The 26,235-nt window shown below is 50.9% G+C and overlaps 1 protein-coding gene across 7 annotated transcripts in view; it reads right to left on the bottom strand.

Annotated features, from left to right (window-relative positions):
• Positions 1-26,235, bottom strand: part of ZNF236 (zinc finger protein 236) — a 106,896-nt gene that overhangs the window by 16,039 nt on the left and 64,622 nt on the right. For 6 of the 7 annotated variants that reach the window (XM_042962868.1, XM_042962869.1, XM_042962870.1 and 3 more), the window contains 13 exons: positions 25,743-26,002; positions 24,504-24,602; positions 23,887-24,038; positions 22,314-22,417; positions 19,309-19,460; positions 17,586-17,798; positions 15,246-15,528; positions 13,013-13,116; positions 10,802-11,167; positions 9,903-10,048; positions 9,550-9,766; positions 8,963-9,142; positions 678-865 (listed from right to left, as the gene is read on the bottom strand). In XM_042962868.1, coding sequence (XP_042818802.1) covers positions 678-865; positions 8,963-9,142; positions 9,550-9,766; positions 9,903-10,048; positions 10,802-11,167; positions 13,013-13,116; positions 15,246-15,528; positions 17,586-17,798; positions 19,309-19,460; positions 22,314-22,417; positions 23,887-24,038; positions 24,504-24,602; positions 25,743-26,002 — 2,464 coding nt within the window. Of the gene's footprint in view, positions 1-677; positions 866-1,923; positions 2,006-8,962; positions 9,143-9,549; positions 9,767-9,902; positions 10,049-10,801; positions 11,168-13,012; positions 13,117-15,245; positions 15,529-17,585; positions 17,799-19,308; positions 19,461-22,313; positions 22,418-23,886; positions 24,039-24,503; positions 24,603-25,742; positions 26,003-26,235 lie in introns of those variants that run through there. The other variant, XM_042962873.1, reaches the window with a different exon arrangement.

The following is a 26,235-nucleotide window of genomic DNA, read 5'->3' as shown; positions in this document are numbered from 1 at the left end:
TGAGATCCCTCCACCACCTGTGGGGCCCCTGAGGGCCACAGAACGCCCCTCAATAAACTCCTAGAGCTACATGCTGCGGAGCCACTCCAAAACTGCGTATTCCTGAAATCACTGACGGGGAAGATACTCACCGAGCAGTAGCGGGCGAGAGGTTCCCACCACGCCACGTACACACGAACTCATTTCTGTAGAAACGTTAACGCGTGAAGGTTTACAAGGATATATATACTAACACAGCAATCCTAGTTCCGTTTGGGCAGTGGATTTTTTTTTCTTTTTTGAGATGGGGGAAGAGAGAGACACAGAGAGAGACAGCGTGAGCGCCTGCGAGCAGAGGAGGGGCAGAGGGAGAGGGAGAGAATGGCAAGCGGGCTCCACCCAAAGCACACAGCCCGACTTGGGGCTTGACTCTATGACCCTGGATCGTGACCGGAGCAGAAATCAAGAATCAGACGCCCATCCGACTGAGCCTCCCAGGCACCCCTGGGGAGGAGGATTTTTTGAAAACAGTTTTCTGTATTATCGGAATGTTCTTGTTCTCTCCTTTGTGCATTGAACATACTACTTGTATTTTCATCAGGAAAAAAAAAAACAATTTTGAAACAGACGATCAGAATACACACTTAGGAAAGAATAAACTAAAGGGTAGTCTCCATGAAGGAAAGGCCGTGCTCTACCTGAGAAGCAATGTTGAGTGTGACCGTGTCCAGTCCTCCGGAGAGCAAGCCCTGAGTATCGGCCAGAGTCAGCGTGACGCTGGCATCTCCCCCCGCCCCTGATGAAGACATGACCAGGTTCTGAGTAGATATGGCCGACGGAGACATGGGTGTCGTCGAAGGCAGGCTTCCAGTTGTAGCATTAAGTTCTGCAAAAGAGAAGAATGAACACGTCAGTGGCGGAGCTAGATAAGCCCGGTTCCGCTGGGACAGGAAGAGCGGCTTTCATAGAGGAACTGTGTCTGTCATCGTCAGCGTCTATATCGCCCCCGCTTTTGAAATTGCATCAAGATAATCAGAGAATCTTTTGTTCCCATTTCATGGCAAGGCTTCTATAGTTCCTAAATATCTTTATATACATAAATACACTCTGCTTAAGTATAATGTAGAGAAAAAACAAAACAGGACGAGAAGAGTAAAAATATGACCCTACAGTCCTAGTCACTACCGCTAAGGCAGAAGGAAACTGCCAAGAATTTCCAGGACACCGTCCCCGTCGAGGACCAGAGAGCAGCCTGAAGGCACCGAATGTGACCCCCTGAGCACCGATCGGCTCCAAAGCTCACGTGACCATCTCTGCCGAGGCCTCCCCTCCACTTCCTTTAGGTCTGCTTCGTCTGAAATGAACCTCATGCGCCCTATAAACATTAATTTATCCTTCGTGATATCTTACTCTTCTTTGGAAAAGACAACAAGACTTTTTGACACTTTCCCCCTGTAGCCAATGAGAAGAGAAAGGAAGGTATCTGGGACAGAATCAGGCAAAGGAGGGCCTTTTCTTCTACGAAACAGAAACTCATGCACCCGACTGGCAAATGAGAGGGCTGAGCACGGGGTGTCAAGGGCCTGCGGTCCGCACCGACAAAAACACGCTTGTGAGGTTTCACTGGTAAGCATAGCACACATGCACATGCGTGTACACACACACACACACACACACACACACACACACGCACGCACAAATCTCACGATCTAGGCTTCCATTCACCTAACAAACATGACTTATCATCCACGGTGTCAGCCGCTGGGCTCGGTGCTACAGATACACCAAGATGGTAACTGCAGCAGAGTTGAAAACACTATTTCCTCATTAGGTGTGAAAACAAAACAAAAAGAGACTCCTGAGGATCCTTGGCAGTGACTTGGGTCACATCGGTCCAGAGCCTCTGCTCTGATCAGGGGCCAACAGGGAAGCTAGGTTACTTACTTGTAACTGGAGTCCTCCAAATACAATGCCTCCATAGATCCACACTCTTGGAGTCCCACACTGTGCTGCACAGACCTGGAACCTTCAAAAGCAGTATAACCATTAGGAGGCTAGGAGTCTCTGCTCTGCACAGCCACCGGGGCTCCAAAGACAACCTCGCCGGACCCCTCCCACCTTGCCGGGCATCTGCGCAGAGCGGACTGCTAAGACACGCTAGGACCGGAGGAGTGTGGATTTGTGGAGGGTGTATGTTCTAAGCACTCCAGTTACCAGCACGACGGTCAAGCTCGTGTTCTAACCTCACCTCCACGCACCCTTACTCTCGCAGACCAGCATGATTTTAACAGGAGTGGGCAAAGATTAAAAAGAAGGATCCTGTAAAACGTGGCAGTGACCAGACGGGTGAACCGATGTCGGTCAAAATCACTAAGGAGAAGACGGGGGCCGGGCTGTCAAAGCGCCGGGCGGAGAGAGGCGTGCCGGCACCAGGCTCGCCAGGATTAGATCTACGAGAAGCAAAGCCAAGAGCCGCTCCTCGGATGGCCAAGACTTGGTCAAACCTCACCCGAAGTAAAGGAATTCCTGAAGTAAAGGAACGAGACCTCTTCTCCCCTCCCACCAGTAGCGTCTTTCTCTCTGACGATTATTAACGTAGGGAGAGGGTCCAGGGCTGTGCAGCACAAGAAACGCAACGAGAAAACAGAAGCCTGTGTGTCGTTTCGCTGAAGCGAATCCTGACACACGGGCCAGTGGAGACACTAACCTCACACAACGCCTGGAGCTCACGTCTCTGTCCAAGTGTGGGGTGCACTTCACGTGCGTGCTTCGTTCAAGACATTTCCCACAAAGAGGATATCAGCTCAAGTACAATTTCAATCCTCAAAATGGTCCAAAAACAGGTGATGTGAGTAGGAAAAAATGGAATTTTCTTCAGCATGAAATTAAGTAACTAAATCACATTTGTTCAATATATAGTTCTAAATTACGGGAAAAGATTTATTTAAAGCTCAGAAACCACAGTTTTAACTCAAATACTCTCAACATGGAAACTGAGACTGAATACTGGAGCAAAGGCTGCGAAGTCTTACTTTCAGTTTTCATTCACCGGCTCTGAAGCACAAACGTTCGGGCTGTACCACAGACGGCTAGGTCCTACTTCGGCATATGATTCTAACTCCAAAAACAGGAACGTCTAAAGGATTAACAAATCTCTTACGGTCCTCAAACCCAACACTGTATTCAATCTTTGTTGGGATAAGGTTTCATAGCTTCTAAGAAAACTTAATTACGATTTGGGAAAGTTTCATAAGTAGTTTAAAGGATGTGAGATCAGTTTTTTCTTGAGATAAACAAAGATGTGGCAAGAAAGGGTGGGGGGGGGGGTCACGGGAACAGGGAAACACACAGTCCAGCCATTCGTTTCCAAGGAGAAAGTGGGGAGAATGTCCTCCTTAATTATAAAATGTACCCAACAAATGGGGAATGGGAAATAAGTAATTGATTATACTTAAATCTAGAAGACACCAAGGCTAAAATAACCTTACAAAGGAAGGAAAGAATTCCTTTTTTTCACTGAAAGCATAACCCAATTTATTCATCAAAATTATCTTAACAGTGGACGAGGGTAAGAACAAAAAGATGATTCCCGTTTGAGATCAATTCCTTAAAAAGTTGTGCTAAATCTCAAGCCTCTGAAAGGGTACTTGCGTCACATCTGACCGTTTTCTGATACAAGCACGTGTGTCCGATGCTGTCGCGGACGCCCGTGGAGCCAGAGAAATGGCCTTCGGCCCCGTGTCAGACACCCGAGCACAAGCTCGTGTTTCTGTCTCGCATGTGAAACGCTGACTGCAGTACTTTGATTCCCGTATAGCCCCCTGGAACGTAACACACTTCTTTTCAACGCTTCGGTCAGGATGCATGCCGTCCCGGGGGGCTGGGGAGCCTCAGCCCATCTTGTGAGCAAGATGGAAAGAACTACAAGTGAGAACAGTCACGGGCATGCCAGCCTGCTCTGGTCTAAAGGACTGGCTGGCAACAGAAGTTTTGTAAAATCACTGAGGGTTTTAGAAGAGGCATGTCTAAGTCATGTGTCCAAGTCATTTTGGTCTCAACTCTTGCACGGTGTGGCCTGAAGCCTGGTCTGGGAGTGACTCTGACGCTCAGGAAAACGCCGCCCTTTCAAGAAGCAATGTCCCGCCCTGTACTGTACTGACGGGTCAGCTCCCGCATTATCACCGGTACCAGTGGATACGCAAACCTCTCAAAATAGCTGCCAGCTATCAAGGCCTGAGTAGTTCAGCGTGTGGAAGAATTTCTTCCTGTATCTGGAATCGTTCAAAGATGGCAAAGGTACACGAGAACATAATACAACTGACCTGGTCGTATAAACTCGATCCTGGGTTTATGACACCTGCTATTACATCACTAAACAAACGTGTTCACGTTATGAGCTCAACTTTTATTTCACTAAATTCCTTGGAAAATAAATTTGAATAAGGCACCAAATTAAGCTCAAGTGACATCAAAAAGAAAGTATTCTCAGCTGGCTCTAAAACAGTAAGTCCAAAGGGAAAAATAATTAAATCATGGAAAAGGGCTCGTTTGTTGTTTTCAAAGAAACGCTAGTGTATAACACCCAAGACCCTTACGCACAACTGGCTGTGATCGGCTCTACTGCACGAGGGACCCTCCCCTGCACGCAAGGCTCTACGGCTCTGTGCGGGGGCGATCCCAAGGGAAAACACTTCCTGTCTAACCAGACGACAGTGTTGTAACGAAGTATACTGGTGGCCAAAACAGGGCCCTCAGGCCATCCACTTCTCCATCCTGATCGGAACATCTCCCATTTTCAATTATCTGCTGCACCAGCAAACACCCAGGATCCCCAGAGCAGCACAAGAAAACCACTCCATGTAAACTGAAACACCTGAAACCACTGGTCTTTCCAACCATTTGCCCAGGATTCAAAAAGATGTTAAGCAGAGCTTCCAGGGAGACACGAGATTTCACGGCCCCAGGGGAGCGGGCTGAGAGAGCTCACATGGCTAGCATTCCAGAACAGAGTCCGCACCGGAGCCGGACGGCCACTCGCTCCGGCCCACGAGACACAAGGATCAGATACAGAGGGGACATCACGGGCCAGAAATCCAGACTCCGGATCTGCCGACACGGGATTCAGACAAAGTTCTTAACCACTCAGGCCTCATTTCATGCTTCAGCAAACGACAAGGGTGGACAGACGCCCCCACACTCCCAGCCCCACTCTCACAGAAGCCCTGTCCCAACCAGGTCAAATCCCCCAGGACCGATGACCTATTTTCCTTTATACATCGTTACCGCCACAAGTTTACAATGATTTACGGATTCCTCAGGAAGTGCCTGTGTCCTATTAGTTCCTAGGATCCTAAGTGCAAAGGCGCTACGTCTGCCTTGCTCAGTATTCTATTCCCAGATTGAGTACAATTCTTATCACACAGTCCACATTATACAGTCTGTTAGTGAAGAAATGAATTACCGGATAAGAAAGCATCTCAAATAAGCATGAAAAAGAAAAAAAGCCTAGCTGCGCCTCCAAATATATGTAAAAATTAAATTTTTCCTCTCAAAAAATGATATAGAGAGTTGGAAAATAAGAAGGCTAAGAAATTAACAAGATCTCTACAAGGGGAGATAAACCAGACAGGCATGTCATTGGAAACCGTTGACCATTACTTGTGAAGCTGTCATTTATGTTACTGGAGCTCATTTAAGTTTTTATAGAACTCTACACTTGAAAAGCTTAGCAAGAGGCGATTTTAAAACTGCGTTCTCCTAACGGCGGTGGGTGACAGGAGACTCAGGCTGCAGGGCGCGGAGGAACGGGCTGGGTTCCCGCACGGGGAACAGGGCACGGTTCTGTGACGAGCCCTCCACGTGCTAACTCGCGCGACTCCATCGCGCCTCGTGTGTCGGAACAGGACCGTTCCCCTGCCCTCCCTGGTAAGCAGAATTTCAGCTCGGCTGCTAACCCCGCACGCACGGGTAAGGCCAGGGAGTATAGAATCACGTGACACGTGACAGCACAGATGACACGGGGGTCCTGCTCCCGCCCGCCGGCCGGGGGCACAGCCCTATGGCCACGCCGTGGCACATTGTGTCCGTGGCTCAGCCAGCAGCCGCGTGCACACCTGAAGAGCTCAGTGGTACACTCCACGAGAGCAGCTGATCACTGCCCCGGTTAGGGTGGCACCTGGACACTGATCATTGACTGCAGGTGCTGACAATCTTATGCTTCCGTTTAGGTCACTATTTCCGTAAGAATTGTGCTGAATGAGGTCTCGACCTAAATGGAAATTAATACTGTGGTATCTGAAAATAACATGTTAACTTACATACTGGCACGTGTGCTAAGCACATAATAACATCTTATTAAAATTAAAGCTATTTCACTTTTAATAATATTCCTAGAAAAACTGAAAAGACCAGCAATACATTTTCCCTAAATGACAGTATTTGTTCCCATTTTTTAAGCTGTTAAGTATTTTTAAGTGCTTCCTAAGAGTTCTATTTTAACTCCGTATTTAGGCACTTAAAATTACACACTTTGTTGACTAAAACTTAAACTGACTTGAAAATACTTCCAAATGTGATAGACTGGCAGGTGTGGCTAGGTATGTTTGTAAAAGCAGGTGACCCTAGAGCCCCCGTACCCAGCCGCCACCGAGCGGGCTTGCGCGGCGGGGACACTCGGCACTAGGGCGGGCGAGGGGAGGGACCTGTGCCACCCGCCTTCCAGGAAGCGCTGGCCTTCGCCTCCAGACCCGCCCGCGGATGCCAGCTTCGATAGCCACAGGAGTCACATAAGCGTAAGCAAACTGCATGGAAAACAGACGAACAGAGAAGGGGAACGGCTGCTGACGGAATCTTTGGAAAGACTGGACGTGAACGAGTTACTTTAAAAACATCTGCTGCCAAGTTAGGCAAACGCAAGACTAAACCGGAGGGGGAAAGCGTCAAAAGACAAAGGAGTGCTGCACTGCCACCGTGCTGTGTAAGTATCGACATCGTCACGCTTCGGTAAAGACACAGGAACACGAAATGAAGCCGAGTGCTGTGGGCATGAGCACGGGCAAAAGGAAAAACGCAAACTCCTATCAGAAGAGCAGACCCGTCTTCAAAGGATCTGTGGATGAAGGTTATCACTTTCTTGATTCCCTGCCTGACATAACTTTTCACTGAAAACTGGACCAAACCGTCAGAGAAGAGGACCTTATTGTAGAGGCACGAGACAAGTTGGGGAGCCCGGGGGCTATCCTTGCCTTGTACCCCATATTTTTTTCTCAACTGACTTCTGAATTGCTAAGAGTCTACAAAGCTTAATCAAAGTTTTGCTTTCTAGCACCGACAAGCATTTATAATTATACACATTAATGGAAAAAATAACTGAAAATCTCTACAGAGACCGCAAACTGTTTTCCTATAGCCTTTTCCGAACGGAAAAGGAATAAGGAAACGCTGACTTGTGACTTGACAATTCTCATGATGCGTAACAATGAGAATTGAGAATTAGAAGCCTCCGGCCCAAAGTTTGGGCAAACCTCCTCTCATCAACTGATTTAAAGATTTCTCCTAGGGTAAACCTTTTAAGCTAACTTTTAAACAATTAGTTAAATTCACTTCCTTATTCTGAATATGCCAATAAGCAAAGTATCTACATGATCAATGATAGGAAAATACAGGAGAAACAGAAGCACAACCCATAAGCTAAATAACACACTTTCTAAAGTATAAGCCAGAATCTTGGATTATGTGCCTTTTGTACAGGATTCGCACAATGCCTCATACACGGAGGGCACACCAAAAAGTTAATTTGATCAACAAAGGTTTCTCAACATAAAAAACATTAAAATTCAGATGCATATAACAAAAGTAGGAAGGTTACTGAATTCTATAAAACTGAAAGTTAATTTCCACTGCCTAAGAGCGTCTAAAATCACTCACGTCGCTCAAAATCAAAACTCCAAGAAAAGCTCCTCAAGTTTCTCACACGCGTTAAAAGGAAAAGATGCTCCCTAAGAAAGCAAGCTTTCTTCAGTTTTCTTCTAAGTAAATTTTCTTCCTTTTGCAATAGTAATCTCTGCAGGAATCTCCCTGAAGCGCGAGTGCGTTACCTGGTCCGCCCTCCACCCTCCCCGGTGTTTAAGGGAAAACGCTCCCCTTCTGCCATCACACCCTCTCTCCAGGGGCAGCGTTCGCCTCCCAGCGAAACGTTTTTCTCACTTGTAACAACAGCCTCATAAGGTTGCTATGAGGCTTGAATGAATGAATATTAAATGAGTTCATATTTGTAAAAGTCACTAGAATAGCGCCTGGCACATAGTAAGGGTCATACAAAGTGCTGCTAAATTTAAAAATGACTCTTTATGACCACAAAGGGCTCACAGCTAAGAGTCACGTGGGCAGCGCACCACTGTAAAACGTGTTCCAGGCTGAGCTAGGCCACACACGACACAGACGGAGGGAAGTCTGGTCGTGGACGTGACAGCCCGGAGACACGGAACGCCTGCTCTCGGCTGACACACAGGATCAATTTGCCAACTTCGAGTGACCTCCACTGCCAAAGGCCATCATCTTCCCGTTTCTCCACTCTTCGGTGCTCTACCCCACATTTAACGCTGTTCCACACGGTCTGTGCAGAGTCCTGGGAAGTCAGGAGGCGCCCAGAGCGTCCTCGCGCTCAGGTTGTGCCGACCACAGTCCTCTAGTTTCACGTAGCAGGAAACCGGCACATGAAGCCACGGCTTCCTGCTGTCTGCTAACCAGAGCGAGGTGGCCAAACAGTGGTCTCAGAGTGGACGTGAGGAACTCTCACTTTTAACTTCTGGTTAGATCTCAACTGTGACGGTCTTTCGCTAAGCCTGAATTTCCCACACGTGTTACCAACACTTCCGGAGCACCGGCTATGCGCAAAATTCGGTGTTGCCGAAAACACACATACATACGACTAAGACACACTTCAACTGTGGGGGGAGGACGTTTAAGACGTTAAGTGACTAACCAGAGATGGTCAGGGTGATTTCCTGCGGGGACCCGGAGGACGACGCGGCAGCGGGCCCGGCAGCCTGCGCCAACACCTGGCTCAGACTCGAGTTGTTAATGGTCAGGGTGATCTCGTGGGGGCCGCTGGAGGTGGATACCAGGCCTTGCGACGTCACCACCTGAGAGAGGTCTTGAGTCCCTGGTCGTCGTGACAAAACAAAACAAAGCTGGGCTTAAAAGAATAGTAATTTTCTTTCATATATGTTATTTTAATGTTATTTTAATCGTATATGTTAATATTTTAATAAAGCTGTTATTTTAAAAGAAGATTCAGAAGAAAACATCAACCACGTGTAGAATTCCCTCATCCGGAAAGACAAGACGCCTTAGAAACAGGAAGGCAACAGGACCGCGGGAATTACGTGCAGGCGGAAAAGGATGTGCGTAGACTGAATGCACATCACTTAGCAGAGGAAAAGTGCGCGTGTGCTGGGGACGCTCCACGTGTTCGCTGAGCTTGGTAAGGAGAGGAAAGGGGAGCCATGGAGCCCTAGATGCAAATGCGTGACCACAAGCAAGGAGCTGGACCCCCCTGCTGCCGCTTACCGCTGCTGGTGGTCATCACGGGGTCCTGCTCAGACAGCGGGCCGATGGTCAGACTGGCAGACGTCACCGTGGGCTGTAAGGACAGGCCTGAGATGGGCTGGATGACGACACTGGCTGGGACCGTGCTGTCCTGTGTCTGCAAGGTGCTGTTTTGGGAGGCCAGGCCGGGCTCCCCTGGCAGCTGCTGTAGCGTCTGCTGCAAAATACTTGGGTCAATCTGAAAGGCAAAACGGGTACCTGAGACGGGCAGCGCGCGCTCACGTGTGATCGTGTAACAAGGTACCTGTGACGGGACGCGCGCTCACGTGCGATTTTGACCAATTAAAGCCCAGAAAACCTCAGAAGCGGCGTACCTGTAACGTGATGTTGTTAATGCTGGAGGCATCGATTCCAGAGATCTGGACGTTTGGCCCGACCAAGTTAGCAGCCAGCTGTAACTGTATGCCCTCCAGGCTGGTCAAGCTCCCGTCCGTCAAAGACACTGTCCAGTCACCACCAGCTGCAGAGGAAGAGACCCGGAATGACTGCATATCTGAAAGGCTTCTTAGAAAGCAAAACAGAACAAAAACCCCTCATTTCCGTATGGGAATTTTTGTGTACACGGTCTTATTCGTACATCAACGTGATGGATGTAGTTAACGCATACTAATATCGCCACCAGACACACGCGTGATCTAATTCACCCAACACCAAGCATCCTCTGAAATAGGTGATGTTGCGCATTTTAAGCACACGAGCCCACTAGGCTCAAAGAGACTACGCCGACTGGCCCAAGGTCTAAAACAACAACTCACGGCTGTGTTGTATCTTTAATGGCCCCACGGGTCACATCCACAGGCTGCTGACACTCACTCTGTGACTCGTAAGTGCACGACAAGCCCGAATGGCTGAAAGTTCCTATTTTTCAAGCACTGGGTGACCCACGTGACCCGAGAGCGATTATTTAAAGAACTCTAGGACAGCACACACGATGTCGGATGGGAGTCACCGGTCACGTGTGTCACTGTCAGGTCTGTGGGTGCAGAGCAAGAGGCGCACGTAAACCCAGAAAAAGCAGCTCAGAGCACCGTGGAGTGTTCAGAAGCAGATGCTGTGGCGGGACGAACAGGGACGGGAGGGTGACTCGTCTCAAGAGTGAAATGTACGTTTTGCCACCTGCCTCACACGGGCAGACCTCAAGGGAGAGAAGCGCACGTCGTGGACGGAGGGCCCCCCTCCCGGCACACCAGCGCCGCCCGGGCCCGGCGCTCACCCGACACGGAGGCAGGGAGGATGGCCTGGCCCACCAGCCCCTGCGGAAGCACGTTCTGCTCGAACTGCCCCGTCAGGACAGAGTTGTTCATGACGAACACGCTGGGGTCGGCGGCTGACGGGCTGAGCAGGTTTAAGGGCTGCAGCGCCTCCGACGGGCTTCGGGCCACGGGCTTCCTGGCTTTCTTCGGGTCGGGTTTATAATGAAACTGCATGTGCGTCTTCCTCCGCCCGGACGTGCGGAAGCGCAGCTCACAGTGCGGACACTTGAAGGGCTTCGCTCCCGTGTGCAAGCGCATGTGCACCTTCAGGCTCCCCTTTGTGGAAAAGGCGTTGCTGCACACGTGACAGCTGAAGAGCTTCTGACCTGCGGAAAGGTCAAGGGTCAGCGGGGCCCACGACGCACCACACCCACGCGCAAGCGGCCGGCACGGGGCGGGGGGCCAGGTACGTCAAGGAGGACCCTGTTCTGTGGGTGCTGGCGCAGAGACCTCCTCGCGGTGAGCACCGCCACAGCCTGCGTCCACGACCCCACAGCACTTGGGCGTCTGCCCCGCCTCTCACCAAGCCTCAACAGGACCCGGGGTGGGGTCACTAAGCGGCTCAGCCCCGTGTCGCTGTCACTCGCCCCTCGGTTTACAAAGGGCACCTGTACGTGTCAGCACACGTCTATCTTCTTTCTGCAGGGGGGCCCCCGGGACACCTGCGCAGGTGGGGAGTGGCCACAGGTGTGGATCACATGCTCAGCTCCTGGGACTCTGAGCCAAGGGCATGACGAAGGCCGGGAGGTGGGGCCGAGGGCCCGGTCACCCGCCTACCCTGCCCCAGAGAGGCTCTGGGGGGACAAAAGCATCCCGGTTTTCTGTTTCTCTCTATTTCTCCCAGAAACAATACTGACTTCTATTTAACTGGGCGGGCATGCTGGGACCCACCCCAGGACTAGGGAGGCCAGCTGTCCAGCCCTGCTCGGGGCCCTCAGAGGTCACCGGGGAGCCCGGAGTGCAGGAAGAGGCCTGAAAGGTATCTCTCACAGAGACTTTTCTTTCTGGGCCTCAGGCACAGGGGCCAACACAGAATCCCCGCGTGCGAGCCATCGTGAACACCACTGGCACTGGCTGGGTGAGAGGCCCCTTCTGGTCCTGGCGGCTCACAGCGTCACACGAGAGGGACAAAAACACAGCACCCGATGAACCAGCGGAAACACTGCCCACAGCAGGGGCGCACGCTAAGTTCCTGTATCTATCTATTAAATTCCAAACACTAACCCATCAGAAAAGAATCATAAGACTTTACATAAACATGTGAAATTCCCTTGTACGTTTTTGGTCAATTCTGCTGGGAACCAAAAATTAAGAATATAAATGAGTTTCACGATCATAATCCTATGAATCACATGAACAACTCTCCCATTTACTGAGAGTTCACCACAGTTCCCGCGACAGCCAGAGGCTCCGAGAAATGGCCCGGAAGTGAGCACAGACGTCAAATCTGCGCGGGGTGTGCAGGCCTGCCCCTTAACCACTGGGCACCCTGTGCAGGACAAGCAGCAAAGCCTCGCTGTATTTTAATGAGCACCATTAACCTTCAGTTCCTCAAATGAGATGAAGAAAAATATGGCCATTGGGAATCGTACATTAATGTTTTTCCTTTATAAGATTTCCCCCCACCTGAAAAGAATTATTAGCTGGTAACTACAATCAGCTTGGCTAAATCCCCAGTTCTTGTAAAATCTCGACAAACCAAAGGTCTCTGGCCTAAATGAGACTAAGAAATAATTTTCTTAACAAAGGTATTCAAGGCGCAGTAAGAACACTGACAGTGGGCAGCTCGGCATCGGAGACCGGGCTCCTTTTCCTCCGTGTTTTCTGGATCCTTTCTCCCAAGTCAGAAATCAAAACTCCTTTTATACCCATTTCTTCATGGTTCCTGACTTCTAAGCTTCCTATGATCTTGAAAGGTAGACGGGGACAAATACAAAATGCCATCGTGGTGCCTAGGGGGCTCAGTCAGTTAGCAGCCAACTCCTGGTTTCAGCTCAGGTTGTGATCTCAAAGGACATTAGTTCGAGCCTGCTTGGGATTCTCTGTCTCCGTCTCTCTCTGTCCCTCCCCTGCTCATTCTGTCTCTCTCAAAATAAATGAATGAACATTTAAAATTCTCTACAAAGCGCCATCATAAGGCACCGACGTGGAGCACAGGCGCCCGCTCGTACCTGTGTGCGTCTTCACGTGGCAGTCTAGGGTCGATTTAACAGTAAAGCTCTTCCCACATTCATCACATTTATATGGCTTTTCTCCAGTGTGGATTCGCACGTGCCTAACCAGAAAGCATTTACAATTAAGTGTTTTTATTTTTAATTTTATACACATTTACAAGCAATCTCATGATTTTAAATTCGTAACTATACCTGTAAGTAAAAAATATGTGTTAGTATGGGCTGAATAAACTCGGCCAAATAAAACCTTTGATCTCCATCTACACAAAAACAGCAGAAACAAACTCAGAAGCAAACAAAAACATCTGCAAGATGGACGAACACAGGGCTAACTTTTCTTAAACCGAAGAGTTGTTATAAATCAGCAATAAGACCAGAAACACCACAGTAGAAGAACGGACAATGCATAGGAAGCTTAGAGAAGAAATACAGCCAAAAGCCACAGGAAAGCGTTTCACCCACACCCAGAATTGAAAAAGAGGAAATTAAAACGCTAAGCTATCATTTCTGCCGTCAGTCAGATGAGGACTCAGTCAGGGGGGCAGTCTGGGCACCACCTGGCGGCAGTGACCCAACCCCCCTGCAGGTGCACCCGCGAGGGCTCCTGTAGTGACTGGAGACAGAAAGCGTGCCATGAAATAAAAGTTGGCATTCCCCCGCACGTCACCACTGAAAAGAAGGTAACAAGCTTGCAGGCACAGACAAAGAAGGGTGTCTACGACTCAATATGTAAAAACTGTACCAAAAATAAAACTGTAGAACTTAATGGTGACACGTGGACATTTTTGGGAAAAACCCATAAGAACCAGTTGACAGCGGTCGTCTCTGGGGAGCAGGAAGGACTTTTTCTCACTTGATGGTGTCCCGGGCTGTGCTTTTCTTTTGTTTTGCTTCATCACAGGACCTGGTCCTCTCCCCCTGAACGCTCTGCTGTCTTACTCCCCACTTAATTGCACCTGACCTCCGGGTGCCCAGAAGGGACACCACCGCCACCTCCTCGGCACGCGCCGTCGCCCCACTCACCCCCCCTCGCCGCCACCCTCGCTGCGGTGGGAAGAACAGGGCAGTCCAGCGGTCACCCAGGCTCACTGATGAGCACTTCCAACCCAGTGGCCGCTCTGCCACCAGCCCCACCCACATGGAGGGCGCTGAGGGCTCAGGAGGAGCTGGAGGGCAGCCTGCTCCTTCCCCCGCCTCCCAACTCCGAACTGCTCCTCCCTGTGTCAGGGGGCCCGGTATCCCCCAACCTACCAGCTTGCTCCTAATCCTGACCCGTCCACAGCGACCCTGCAGAGACTGCAGGAGAACATTCTACCTCCCCGTCTTTCCCGCAGGCTGACCTGGCCCCCAGCCCTCAGTGTCCCGTTTCCAAGTCTGCATCATCCTGCTGGACTTGACCTCACATCGTCAGTCACTGCTTGGACAGACTGGTGTGAACTGCACGCTGCCTCCTGACACCCTCGCTCCCGCCCCGGCCTGAGCCTGCGCCCCCCACTCCCTACGCACACCAGCACCCCTGGGGATAAGGATGTCCCTGATGCTGTTTGCAAATGTACAAAGCTTAGCACCATGTTGTCTTCAAGAAATAACTCATTTCCTTTTCTTTTCTTTTTTAAACTAGAGCAGCACCCCCCCTCTGCGGGAGGTACGGCCCAAGACCCCCCGTGTGTGTACCAAACCGTATTACACTGTTCATTCCTATACCTGATACTTATCGTGAGGTCTGATTTCTAAATTAGGCCCAGTGAGGTTGATGACAACTGATGATGAATGGGAACAGTCACAACAACACACTGTGATAGAAGTTAAAATACCGGATCGTGCCACATCCCCCGCCCTTCCTTCCGTGATGACGGGCAATCATGACACGGCCACGTGAGATGACGGCAGGTGACAGACATGGGCACGTGACCCAGCTCAGGAGGAGGGTCGCCCCCTTATGGGCCACGGTTGACTTCAGGTAACGAGCAGAAACCGCGGATGAGGGGGGACACCGCACCCCACGGCTCTACAGAAATGAGTACAATCCACGCAGCAAACTCATTTCTCACCAACTTCCCGAATGAGCTCAAAGGGAAGCCTCAAAATTTACGCGGGCTTCAAACCGTAACTCGGGAGACTCCTCAGCCCCTCGCGAGGCACCGGGTTCCGACAGGGCCCCCGCGACGGCAGCATCGAAGGCTCCCGGGGACGCCCCTCCCGAACCCCCGGGGCAACACCGCGACCTCACCTCACGAGGTCACTGGGCTTCTTGAAGCTCTTGGGGCAGTAGGAGCAGCAGTTGGCGAACTTGGGCTCGGCCTCCAGCTCCGCCTGTCTGTCCTTCATCTCGCTGACGCGGTCCTTCTCGGCCGCCGACTGCACCAGGACCTGCTCCGACACCGTCGCACTTTCCTGCGGCCGAATTTTGGCCAGTTGTGCCGTCTCCTCCTCCGTGAAGGTGATGACCTCGGGACGAGCCTTTCGAGATGGGTTTCTCTCGGGATTTTCTTCCTCTTCCTCCACACACATATCTACACAAAACAGGAAGGACCAAATCATCATAAAAACTTAGGTTTTAACACAACAAATATATTAAAACCAAACACCTATGTAGGATTAGAGTGGGTCACTCGGGGAAGCTCAATTAGTCCAGGGGCAGGCCTAGCGGGGTCCCCGGGAGGAAGGGGCACAGCGGTCACCGTGGGGGCAGAGCCCAAGGACCAGCCGGCAGACAGCTCTGACCCACGGTGTCCACACGGGCCACCGGCATTCCTAAGCAGACACGCACTACCACGGGCAAAACCTGAAATGTCGTCGCATAAAGAAATCAGCAGAGCCCAAGACGGAAGACCAGAGATAAATTAGCAAAAGGCCCTAATTGAAGAGTTAAAAAAAAAATTCAAACATATACATATAAGCGTTCTCTGAGTGAGACGTGAGGATGTATTTACATGGATTGTAAACAGGAAGAAGGTGCTATTAAAACCCAAGAAGGAAAAGAGCTGGCTGGGAGGGAGGTCAGAACTGCACAGATGGCTAAAAAATAAAAGAATAAGGACTCAACAGAAACACTGACTCGCCAAATGGACAGTGGCTAACACCCCAACAGTGATAAAAACTAACTAGATGCCGCGTCAGGATAAAGGGACAAAGATGGAAGGGAGGGAAGGGAGGAGAGAAGGGAAGAGAGAGGCCAGGGGAGGGGGAGGAAAGGTCGGCTGTGAAGGAGACAATACAGTTTGGAAAGATTTGGGGGCAGTGGGGTAGAGCTGGTGGCCCCACCAGCACGGGTCACGAAATGCGGAGAAAACTATTCGAACACTTAAAGTACCAGGAACCCCATCCATAGGGCAAAGCCACTGGCGGGGAAAGGCGAGCGAAACGGAGCGCCACGCACGGAAGAGACAGGATCCGATGGGGTCTGCCACACAGACTCACTGTCCCAACGCCGAGAGCAGGTTAAACCCCACCGAGTGGCTCTAGGTTTGGGTAAAAGAAACCAGCGCAAGCGGCTTTTCTTCTGCGGCTAAGAAGGCTCCCGCGGAGCTCTGTTTCTCAGGGACCCCACCGAGGAGAACGCCAGGCCCTCGGGTGCACGCCGTGTACGCAGGGGGGTGGCGAGGCCACAACGGGAGCCCCCAGGCGGTCAGCGTCAGCTGGCAAGGCGGCGCCCTCCCCCTACAGGGTTCCAGAACCCGTGTGAGGATGCCCCCGATCTGTAAGTCAGCGCAGGGAGAGGTCCTACATGACGGAAGTGGAAAGCCAGGCCTTGCGAGGAGCGGGCAGGGTGGAAGCTGGCGCTGTGTGACGGAGGAGGGGCCGACATTCTGAGTTGCCTGCAGAAGCGGCCGGAGCAGCGGGCCTGCAGCGGGGAGGCCGGGGTTTTTATCACCTGGGGCGGGTTAGGCACGTTTGAAAGACGTTTTCCCCAAACCAGAGGTCTTAGCTACAGCACTCGCTCCCCAGGGGAGCCACCAGGGACGACCGTGACCTTGAGGTCAGCTGAACACGGAGCACACGGGGGCCACAAGCGGGGAGAGGAGCCCGGGGACTCACACCCCCCGCCCCGTCACGCCCACCCGGCGACATGCGGCGCCGACTGCGCGGTGTGGACATGCCGCCGTGGGATGTGCTGCAAAGACTCGGTCTGGCCGGCGCGGAATGGCGGCCCTACGGCTGCTGCGCCCACTCGGGGGGTCAGCCTGCTCCCGTGGAACCGCGCGGTGCGCCACGTGGATCGGCAGAGGCGCTGCGGTGCGTGCACCGTGGGGAGCGCGTGAGAGGAAACGAGGGACGTGCGTGCAGCCCCCGGACCCGACGCGCACCTGTGCCGGGTACCAAACACGCCCACGATGCGGAGCACGAACCCCTCTCCGGTGGGAAACCGCACCTCCACCCACGTGCACAGCCGCCCCGGGTGCAGTGACCGGAGACGGGGGGTTTCCCTCTCTGCGCCTCTCCGAACCTGGTTTTCAGGGCACTCGGGCCGTGGTCGTCAGAAAAGAAACCACTGCAAGGGGTGACACGTACATGATCTCTGGGCACGTCAGCACCCGCTCCCCGGGCCTCCACCCACAGCGGGCAGTACCTCCTCCGTCCGCCTCCCCCGGGGCTGGCGCGGCAGAGGGGGCCGCCTGGTGCCTCTTCATGTGCTTCTTGCAGTGGACCGTGGTGCGGAAGCCCTGCTCGCAGAACGGACACTTGTAGGGCTTCATGCCCATGTGCGTGGCCATGTGCCTGGTGAGGCTGCCGTTGGTCGTGAACGAAGCGTTGCAAACACTGCAGCTGAACGCCTTCACTCCTGCGACAACAGAACCGCATTTCGTTACCTTACAGCCCTAAGTACTCGAGGGCACACAGAGATACGTTCGACAAGCCACAAAACCCAAGACCGTCTTCGCCCTGGTCTTGTGCCAGGACGTGGCCACGACAGCACATCTTCCTACTAATTCTCTCGTGCGATCACAGCCTCCGAGCGCGCGGCTCCAGACCAACGCCAAGTCCTCTCCGCCCCTCCGTCCGCTACACTGAAACTGACAACATGCCGTGGACTGTACCCTTGAGACGTTTTCTCAAATCCATCTTTTTTCCTCATTCCCACAGCAAATGACGGGGGAGCGGCCCACAGCCCCTCTGTACAGCTTCAGTCTCCAGTCGGGCCCGATGGGAGGACCCTCTTCTCCGGACTGAGGGCACAGAGGCCCCCCTGACTGACCACAGCGGCCATCAGCCGCTGCTCGTTGCAGGAGTCGTACAGGCTGCTCTCTGCTGCGGGGACAGCGGACTCCTTAGCAGGACCCCAGACCTGCCCTCACGGGCCCTGCCCTCGGCCTGTCTTCCCAGCGCCCGCCAGACCGCTCCCTTGTTTTGTCTGTATGTTTTTATTTTCAGATAAAGCCTTATACAGAATATACTGATGTAAAACAGATATGATATATAAAATAAAAATACAAAATTAAATATATTTAAAATATACTCAACGGCAAATCATAGATCTGATAAAGAATATATTTTGAAAACTCTTTAAACAATGCAATAATGTTTGCAAATTATCTAATTTAAAAATGACATAGGATGAGGATAGCCATTTCTCAACACGCACATGAAAAGATGCTCCACACCATTAGCCACTAGAGAAACGCAAATCAAAGCCACGATCAGACACCACCACACACTCCCAAGGACAGTCATAACAGAAGGGACACACGATAGGCCTGGTGTTGACAAGAGAGTGAAACCAGAACCTTCATCCATTGCTGGTAGAAAGTAAAACAGCGCAGCCACTTTGGAAAGCAGGCTGATCAACTCGAAGGGTTACACGGAGTTACCATATGACCGGGCAATTTCACCAGTAAACAGAGAAATGGAAACATAGGTCCACATAAAAGTATGCACATGTTCACAGCAGGCTAATTCCTAGAAGCCTAAGGACAACTCACGGGACCAACAACTGGTGATAATGAGAGGGTCCACCCACACAGGGGAAGGTTATCCCTACAAAAGGGAACGCACTGCTAACACCCGCTACAATGTGGACCGGCCCCCACACATGCTCGGTACCAGGAGCCCTATCTTGTATGTTTCCCCCTGCATGCAATGTCCAGAACAGGCCAACGCACGGAAGCAGATGTGTGGTTGCCTGGGACACTGGGGTTGGGAGGGCACCGAGGGAAAACAGGGAGGGGCCACAACAGGCACAGGGCTTCTTTGGGCTATGACAACAACGTTCTAGGATCAGGGGGTGGCGATGGCTGCGCCCCTCCACGAACACACCGAAAACCACAAAACCCCAGTGCGAGGCAGACGGCGACCTGTGTGGGTCTTCTCGTGAGACTTGAGAACGCCCGAGGACACGAAGCCACGGCCACAGAGCTTGCACTTGTAGGGCTTCTCCCCGGTGTGCGACCGCACGTGCTGCTTCAGGTGGCTGGACTTCTTAAAGCCTTTGTTGCAGTACTCACACCTGCGAACACAGAGTGAAAAGCAGAGAACGCGTTCATTCAGAGCTCACTCGGATCGGACACCTGAGACTGGAAGAGAAACAATCTGCACCAGGAAACAATCAGGCATCGCCATTACAGAAATTATCACATAAGATCAAATTCCGCTCAGAGGACCTGTGGTCTTACACGTATTTTATTATTTCAATGGTGGTAAATCCCGTACCGATCCCCAGCAGGCGTAATATCTGATTGGCCGGAAACTCCTCCTTTATACAGAACAGGAAGATAATTTATCACGTACTATTTTCTTTACTAAGTCACAGGAGACACTGTGAAACCTTCTACTGCTTCAGGGTCAGAATCATTCCTGAGTCCAGACACTTGGAAATGCCAGTTCATATACTCTTTTGGTTTATAAAATACTTCATAAAACACATTTTCCTAGATCTATTTTGAATACTATGTAAACGTACAGTATTATTTTCCCCTAAGTTGTTACAGAATATACCAAAATTGCTTCAAGGATAAAATAATTATAAACTTCTAAATTCTTATTCACATATTATTAAAAACTAAAAAAAAAAAAAAAGATTTAGAAAAGCTTCTTCTATTATATTTCCCTAGCTTTTCCAAGTTTTACCTGCAGTAGGAAATTAGTCACGTTCCAAACCACGCTCCCTAGGACCAGGCATCTGCAGATGCAGTTACTGCCCCCTAGTGTCCACACCGATCTAAAGACTGGCAAATGTAGATGCGTTTCCAAAGTTCGTTCTGACGCAAGCTTGCTTTTTGAAAAAACCAGAAAAGCAAGCAAACAGCATTCACCAGCTGATGTGAGAAAGCTAATTCCGCCAACGAAGTCGGGACTGGCTCTGTATATAGGGCAGCCGAGGAAAATACTCCATTTGCAGAACTGAGTACCGCTACACCACACAACATTTGCTGAGGAAGCCTCCGGCGCCCACACCTACAGATCATGACCAATTTCCAGCACGGGAACAACATCGGCAGTTGTGTGGACAGACACCGGCCCTCGGAGAACAGTCTGAAGCCAGGACGTCACCCCCGCCCAGTCACGCTCCCGCCCCAGGACCAGCCTCCGTCCACGCGGAGACAGGACCCTTCTCTGCCTCCCCTCGCCTCACGAACTACCCTGCCCGCTGTGCAATCACACAGCTGTCCCCTCACGTGTCCAATGCCGGCCTGGGTCACAGAGGCCAACACTGAGGGCAAACCGTTTGCTGTTCCCCAGCACCAGCCCTGATGACGCCACCCCTCATCTACCAGCCCTGATGACATGAAACCAAGTCCTGGTCTTTGTGCCATACCTGCTCCCCCAGGGGTGGCCCATTTCTAGGGGCAGTGATTTCACCCTCCCAGCTCTGAGGTCAGAGTCCCAGAGGCCGTCCTCAGCCCCTCCCCTCCTCCCACACCTCTGCCTGTTGGAGGTCCCGTGAAGACCCCACCTTCTGAATGGATATGGCATCTACAACCAGTCCCAGGACAGTAGCACCTGCTCTCCCACTGGCTGCCACCCAGCACCCACCACCCCTTCCTGCTGTCTCTGTCCCCATCTGCTGTGTACCTCGCCCATCCATCTTGCTATCATCTCTTCCCACTAGACTGTCAACTCCTGAGGACTGAAGCTTTTGTTCTGTCTTGCTCACTAATCTAGTGGGTTCTTAATAAACACTGAATAAATGCACAAATGATGCAAGGCCACAAGTCCTGGAAAACCAAGCACATGTCACAAAGGAATCATGAGAAAACATCAATCAGATTAATCTCACTTAAAAATACCAATGCAAAATCCCACTTAAACACAAGCAAGTGAATACCCGCTGAATAGATCAAAGTATGAATAAAACAGAAGGAGAGTCTCAGGAGTCCTGAGGCCCATCTCTGTGTATCTCAGATCCCCGAATTAGCAACCACTGCACGAATACTGTGTTGGATTTGCAAATTCGTGAAGATCTCAGGATAATATGCTCCCAAAAGTAAAAAACCTCCTGTATAAAAACACCAGTTCAAGGTACTTGAGGTTGTGTGTGAAAAACAAAACCTATGGAAATGGGAGAGTGACATTACACATTACAGCTTAATGACATTGGCAAATCTTAGCCATTTTCAAAATCCTCAATTAAGACCACTGACTTGAGATAAGATAGCTCACCATTTTTTAAGAGTAACTATAAAGTATTTTTTGTTGTTGTTAAATGGCTGTGGAAAAAATTTAAATTTAGACTTTCAAAAGTATTTTCAGCAAATAATAAAATTACTAAAATATTATAAAGCCAAGACTATCTCTACAAAGACAATACTCCTATTTAATTGTATACGAGTATGTCTATCTAGTTCCCTGTGAGCGTTCCCATCCCGTGGGAGCTGGGCTGTGGCCTGCCCACTCTGCAGGGCATCGCACGCGTCCCGAACAGCACACGGCCACCGTAGGCACTCGGCGCACATGGCTAAGGGAATGGAAGCATGAGGAACAGGCGAATGTAAACGCAGTCTCCGCGGTCACGGTGCTCCTTGGCTGTTATATATACGGCACGCACAGAACCCTGAACAAAAAGACACCCAACAAATTGAAGTTTTTCTGAAAACGTGGTAACAGTGGCTCTCGGCAGTAACAGGAAGTCACCGCACGGCAGGTGAAACGCACAGGCAGGTGGCGAACACTAACCAGCTGTAGAAATCTTAGCAAGCTAATCTCTTTGGTCTCCGATCCTTTAGTTATAATAAAATGGGATGAGCACAGAGCCCGTTCAGAGTCGTCGAGTTAAATCACAAGGCCCTGGGAAGGGTGACGCGTGCGCTGGGCGAGTGGCGGTCAGGACCGGCGCCCGCCGGCCCCCCGTGCAGACAGCTACCTGTAGGAGCGCCGGCCCTGGTCCTCCCCGGCCTCCAGGAATTCGGGGCGTGGGGTCTGCAGTTCCAGTTCTTCTTGGGACGACTCTTGGATCAAACGAGTTGTCTAAAATTTAGCACAAGTATAAAGCAGACTACCTGAGTATCTATACATAAATGCAAAACAACCAACAACTAAGGATAAGATTTATAAACGCAGATTCAAAGGAGTAACGCTAAGTAGCTCCATATAATCATCTGGCTAGATTAATAATAAAAATCATTCAGGGGCGCCTGGGCGGCTCAGTCGATTAAGCCTTCGACTTCGGCTCAGGTCATACACATCCCATGCACGGTTCACGAGTTCGAGCCCCGCATCGGGCTCTGTGCCGACAGCCAAGAGCCTGCTCCAGATCCTGTGTCTCCCTCTCTCTCTGCCCCTCCCCTGCTCGTGCTCTATTTCTCAAAAATAAGTAAACATTAAAAAATGTTTTTCAAAAAACAAAATAATCATTCATATCAATTTTAGTAAATACTTACTTATTTTCTATTAATTTGCTTTGATACAAAGGCTAGCCAAGAATGAAATTGTTGACCTTTCCATATTTTTTATAATTCTTAATGAGAGATTACTCATCTGCTCTCGTGTTACTGAAAATGAATAAACTCCCACTGCCTCGCTTGTCACAGAACCACAGGGAGAGACAGCTTGTCATCCACTCCCCAGGTCCTACCTGGATGCAGCATTTGGACCACAGGCCTTCTAAGCTTTGAAGAAGTGCTCTGAATTTTCCCTGGAGGGTCCAGGCCTGGAGGGTCCAGGTAGCTGGAGAAGCTACCCACGGTGGCTCCGGCTGTTTTCAACAGTGGCTTTCACAGAAAGCGAACCATTCATCGGCCGGTCATTCCTTCACTATTGAAAAATTTCCAAATGTGGAAAAAATCAAAACCAAAACAAAACCTTAAATGTCTCCAATGAGACTGAGTAAAACTTTTCTTTTTAACTTTTGTTATGTTGATTTATTTTTGAGAGAGGGACAGGGCGTGAGTGGGGAAGGGACAGAGAGAGAGTGAGATACAGAATCCAAAGCAGCTCCAGGCTCTGTGCTATTGGCACAGAACCCGACGCGGGGCTCGAACCCACAAACTGTGAGATCGTGACCTGAGCCGAGGCCGGATGCTCAACCGACTGAGCCACCCAGGTGCCCCAGACTGAGTAAAACTTTTAAATGATGTATTCAAATATTTATTTTTAGGACATCAGCATCCCTTGTATTTCCATTCTGAGATGTAAGATTCCACAAATAAAAACACATAGCTTGTCACTAACGCAACATGACATCCTTCACGTTATTACACGTTACTGACTTCCCTGAGTTCTAAGAAGTTTTGTAAAATCCCACGTCACGGGACTGAAATCTCTCAGCCAAGTTTAAATGTTTTCAAAGAGAAGACGCTCATGCTGAACGTTTCAGCGTCACGGGCGACGCGACACTGTCGGTACGAGACGTCAGCCTGACCTCCTAAGTGAGCGACGTCCACGAGGTTACAGGGAAGCCTGAAGGCGCCGGCGCCGGGCACGCCACGCACACTCACCACATTCATGGCGTCAGAGCCGGGCACGGGGAGCAGGCTCTGCTGGTGGAAGCTGGCGGACAGGGCCTGAGACTCCAGCGTGCTCGAGTCCTGCAGCTGCTGGACAGGCGCGAACGCGGTCTGCTGACCGTACGGGTCCGTCACGGGGAAGCCTGAAACAAATCAGAAAGCACGAGTCCTACAAAAGATACTCCGGTCACACACAAAGAAGGTTAAAAAGAATAAAAAAAGTCGGTTTTACAAATAAAGATGTTTAAAAGGACATTTCTACCCTCTGAACTAGAATGAGGATTAGCCGACATCGGCAGGCTCTGAGAACAGGTGCTGCATCCAGCGCACGAGCCCATCTACGCAGCCACCCCAGAGTCCCCTTCTACTCAGTCACCACTGCTCGGCTACAAACCACGTGCAGAATGGTCACTAAGGCGCCTTCCAGACGACTGAGCGGCCACACGCAGTACGCGCGCGCGCGCACACACACACACACACACACACACACACGCACACACGATCCATGCAGAAAGTTATCGGTTTGAAATCATAAACTTCGGAAGGGCCTTAAAACGAACACCGAAGGCTGCTGTGAAGACAACCCGACCCGGGTGCAGCTCACTGACCCTGCGACAAGCCAGCCGGTTCGAAGGACTGTGCTGGAGCCCGTTCCTCAAACTGGTCCACGGGCCCTGGCAGGGCGGGCGGCGGGGCCACGAACCCATCTGAAGTAGACATGTAAACACAAGGGGCAAGTTGTAAACTCCGAAGTCATTTCAGATCTACCAATCCGTCCAAAAGGATACTTTAGTGAGTTCTCAAAAATGAGCCTCATTTTGGAAAGACAGTAGGAAGTACATGTACCTGTATAAATATATACACAACACAAAATACACGACAGATAGATACTATAGTTGAGGCATTACCTTTGTACTTCCAGAATGTCACTTCACAGTTTACCCTAAAACTTAGACGTTCTTCTACAGGGAAAATATCCCAAATGCAATTACATTCAGTGACTATTTAAAACCTTTTCAGGGGCCCTGGGTGGCTCAATCGGTTAAGCATCGGATTCTTCGTTTCAGCTCAGGTCAGGATCTCACAGTTCGTGAGTTCGAGCCCGACGCTGGGCTCTGCAGAAGCAGCACAGAGTCTGCTTGGGATTCTCTCTCTCCCTCTCTCTCTGCCCCTCCCCTACTTGTGCTGTCTCTCTCTCAAGATAAATAAATAAACTTAAAAAAATTACATTTAAAAAAAATATATATTTTTGGATGGGCATTGTTCCAGGCAACCCAGAGGATAAAAAGCGCAAAATCGTGCTCACAGACAAAATACGTCTGGGAGCCCCGTAACACGGAACAGTAACCTGGCCAGCAAACCATCCGTTAGGCTCGTGAAAGACGAGGAAACCGTGCCAGACACGAACCAACCACGTCACCGAGCTCACTGTCTACAGCTAAGCTGACATCTGTTTGCAGCAAGACCCTACTGATGAAGAAAGCAACCCGCTGGGTCCGGGGCCTACGCGCTTGCGGATGCGCGACAATTCACAGAGCCATACCATTCCGTGAGTCAGATGCTCAGGGCGCCATGACACAATGCTAGAGGTCACAAAGATGTACACTCCCTGAGCACGCAGGCCCTTCTCGACACACGAAGGGCTAAAAGTGCCTACAAGAGGAGTGTGTGTGAAGGGTCCTATCTCTGGAATTCGGGATCCCAGCAGACCCTCTCAGGCTCGCACACGGCACAAACTGGGATCCGAAAACTCCGAGATCAGAGACCCCAACCCAGACCGGAGGGAGCGTGGACGGCTGCAAAAACCGTACGGTGACTGTAAACGTTAGGACTTCTGGAATATTTGCCTTCGTCCGCTTCCAGAGGCTGGTGTGTCAACGGCTGGCCGAGCCCCGCGTCCTCCGTGCGCACGACCTGCTGTGGCTCCAGGTCTAGCATGGCCTCGGGGTTGGCGGTGTCCGCGGCCGCCCGCCGCAGCTCCTCACTCTCGATGTCCACCTGCACGTGCGTCGGGGCGTGCACGCTCTGCTGGTCCCCGGTGCTGTCGTCCAGGGGGGCAGCTGGCTGATGCTGCTGGTGCTGCTGGAGCTGCTGGGCGAGCTCGTACCTTCAGAACAGCAACGAGAGGCCGCGCGGTCAGGGGCTGCCGAGAACCGCCGGCGCGAAGGACCGCTGCGAGGTCGGTCACTTACTAACAACATTTAAAAGAATGACTTCATCTTGAAGCCGTGGCGGCAATCCAGCTCAAATTAAACGCTAGTAAGAGTTCCGGAGAAAAAAAATCACATTGCCCGGACTCTAAGTGCTTTCACAGATTATAGGGATATGAAGGCAGCAAAG

This window comes from Panthera tigris, chromosome D3 (genome assembly GCF_018350195.1).
Source record: "Panthera tigris isolate Pti1 chromosome D3, P.tigris_Pti1_mat1.1, whole genome shotgun sequence".
Taxonomy (NCBI): Eukaryota; Metazoa; Chordata; class Mammalia; order Carnivora; family Felidae; genus Panthera; species Panthera tigris.
This window is presented reverse-complemented; position numbering and strand designations above follow the sequence as displayed.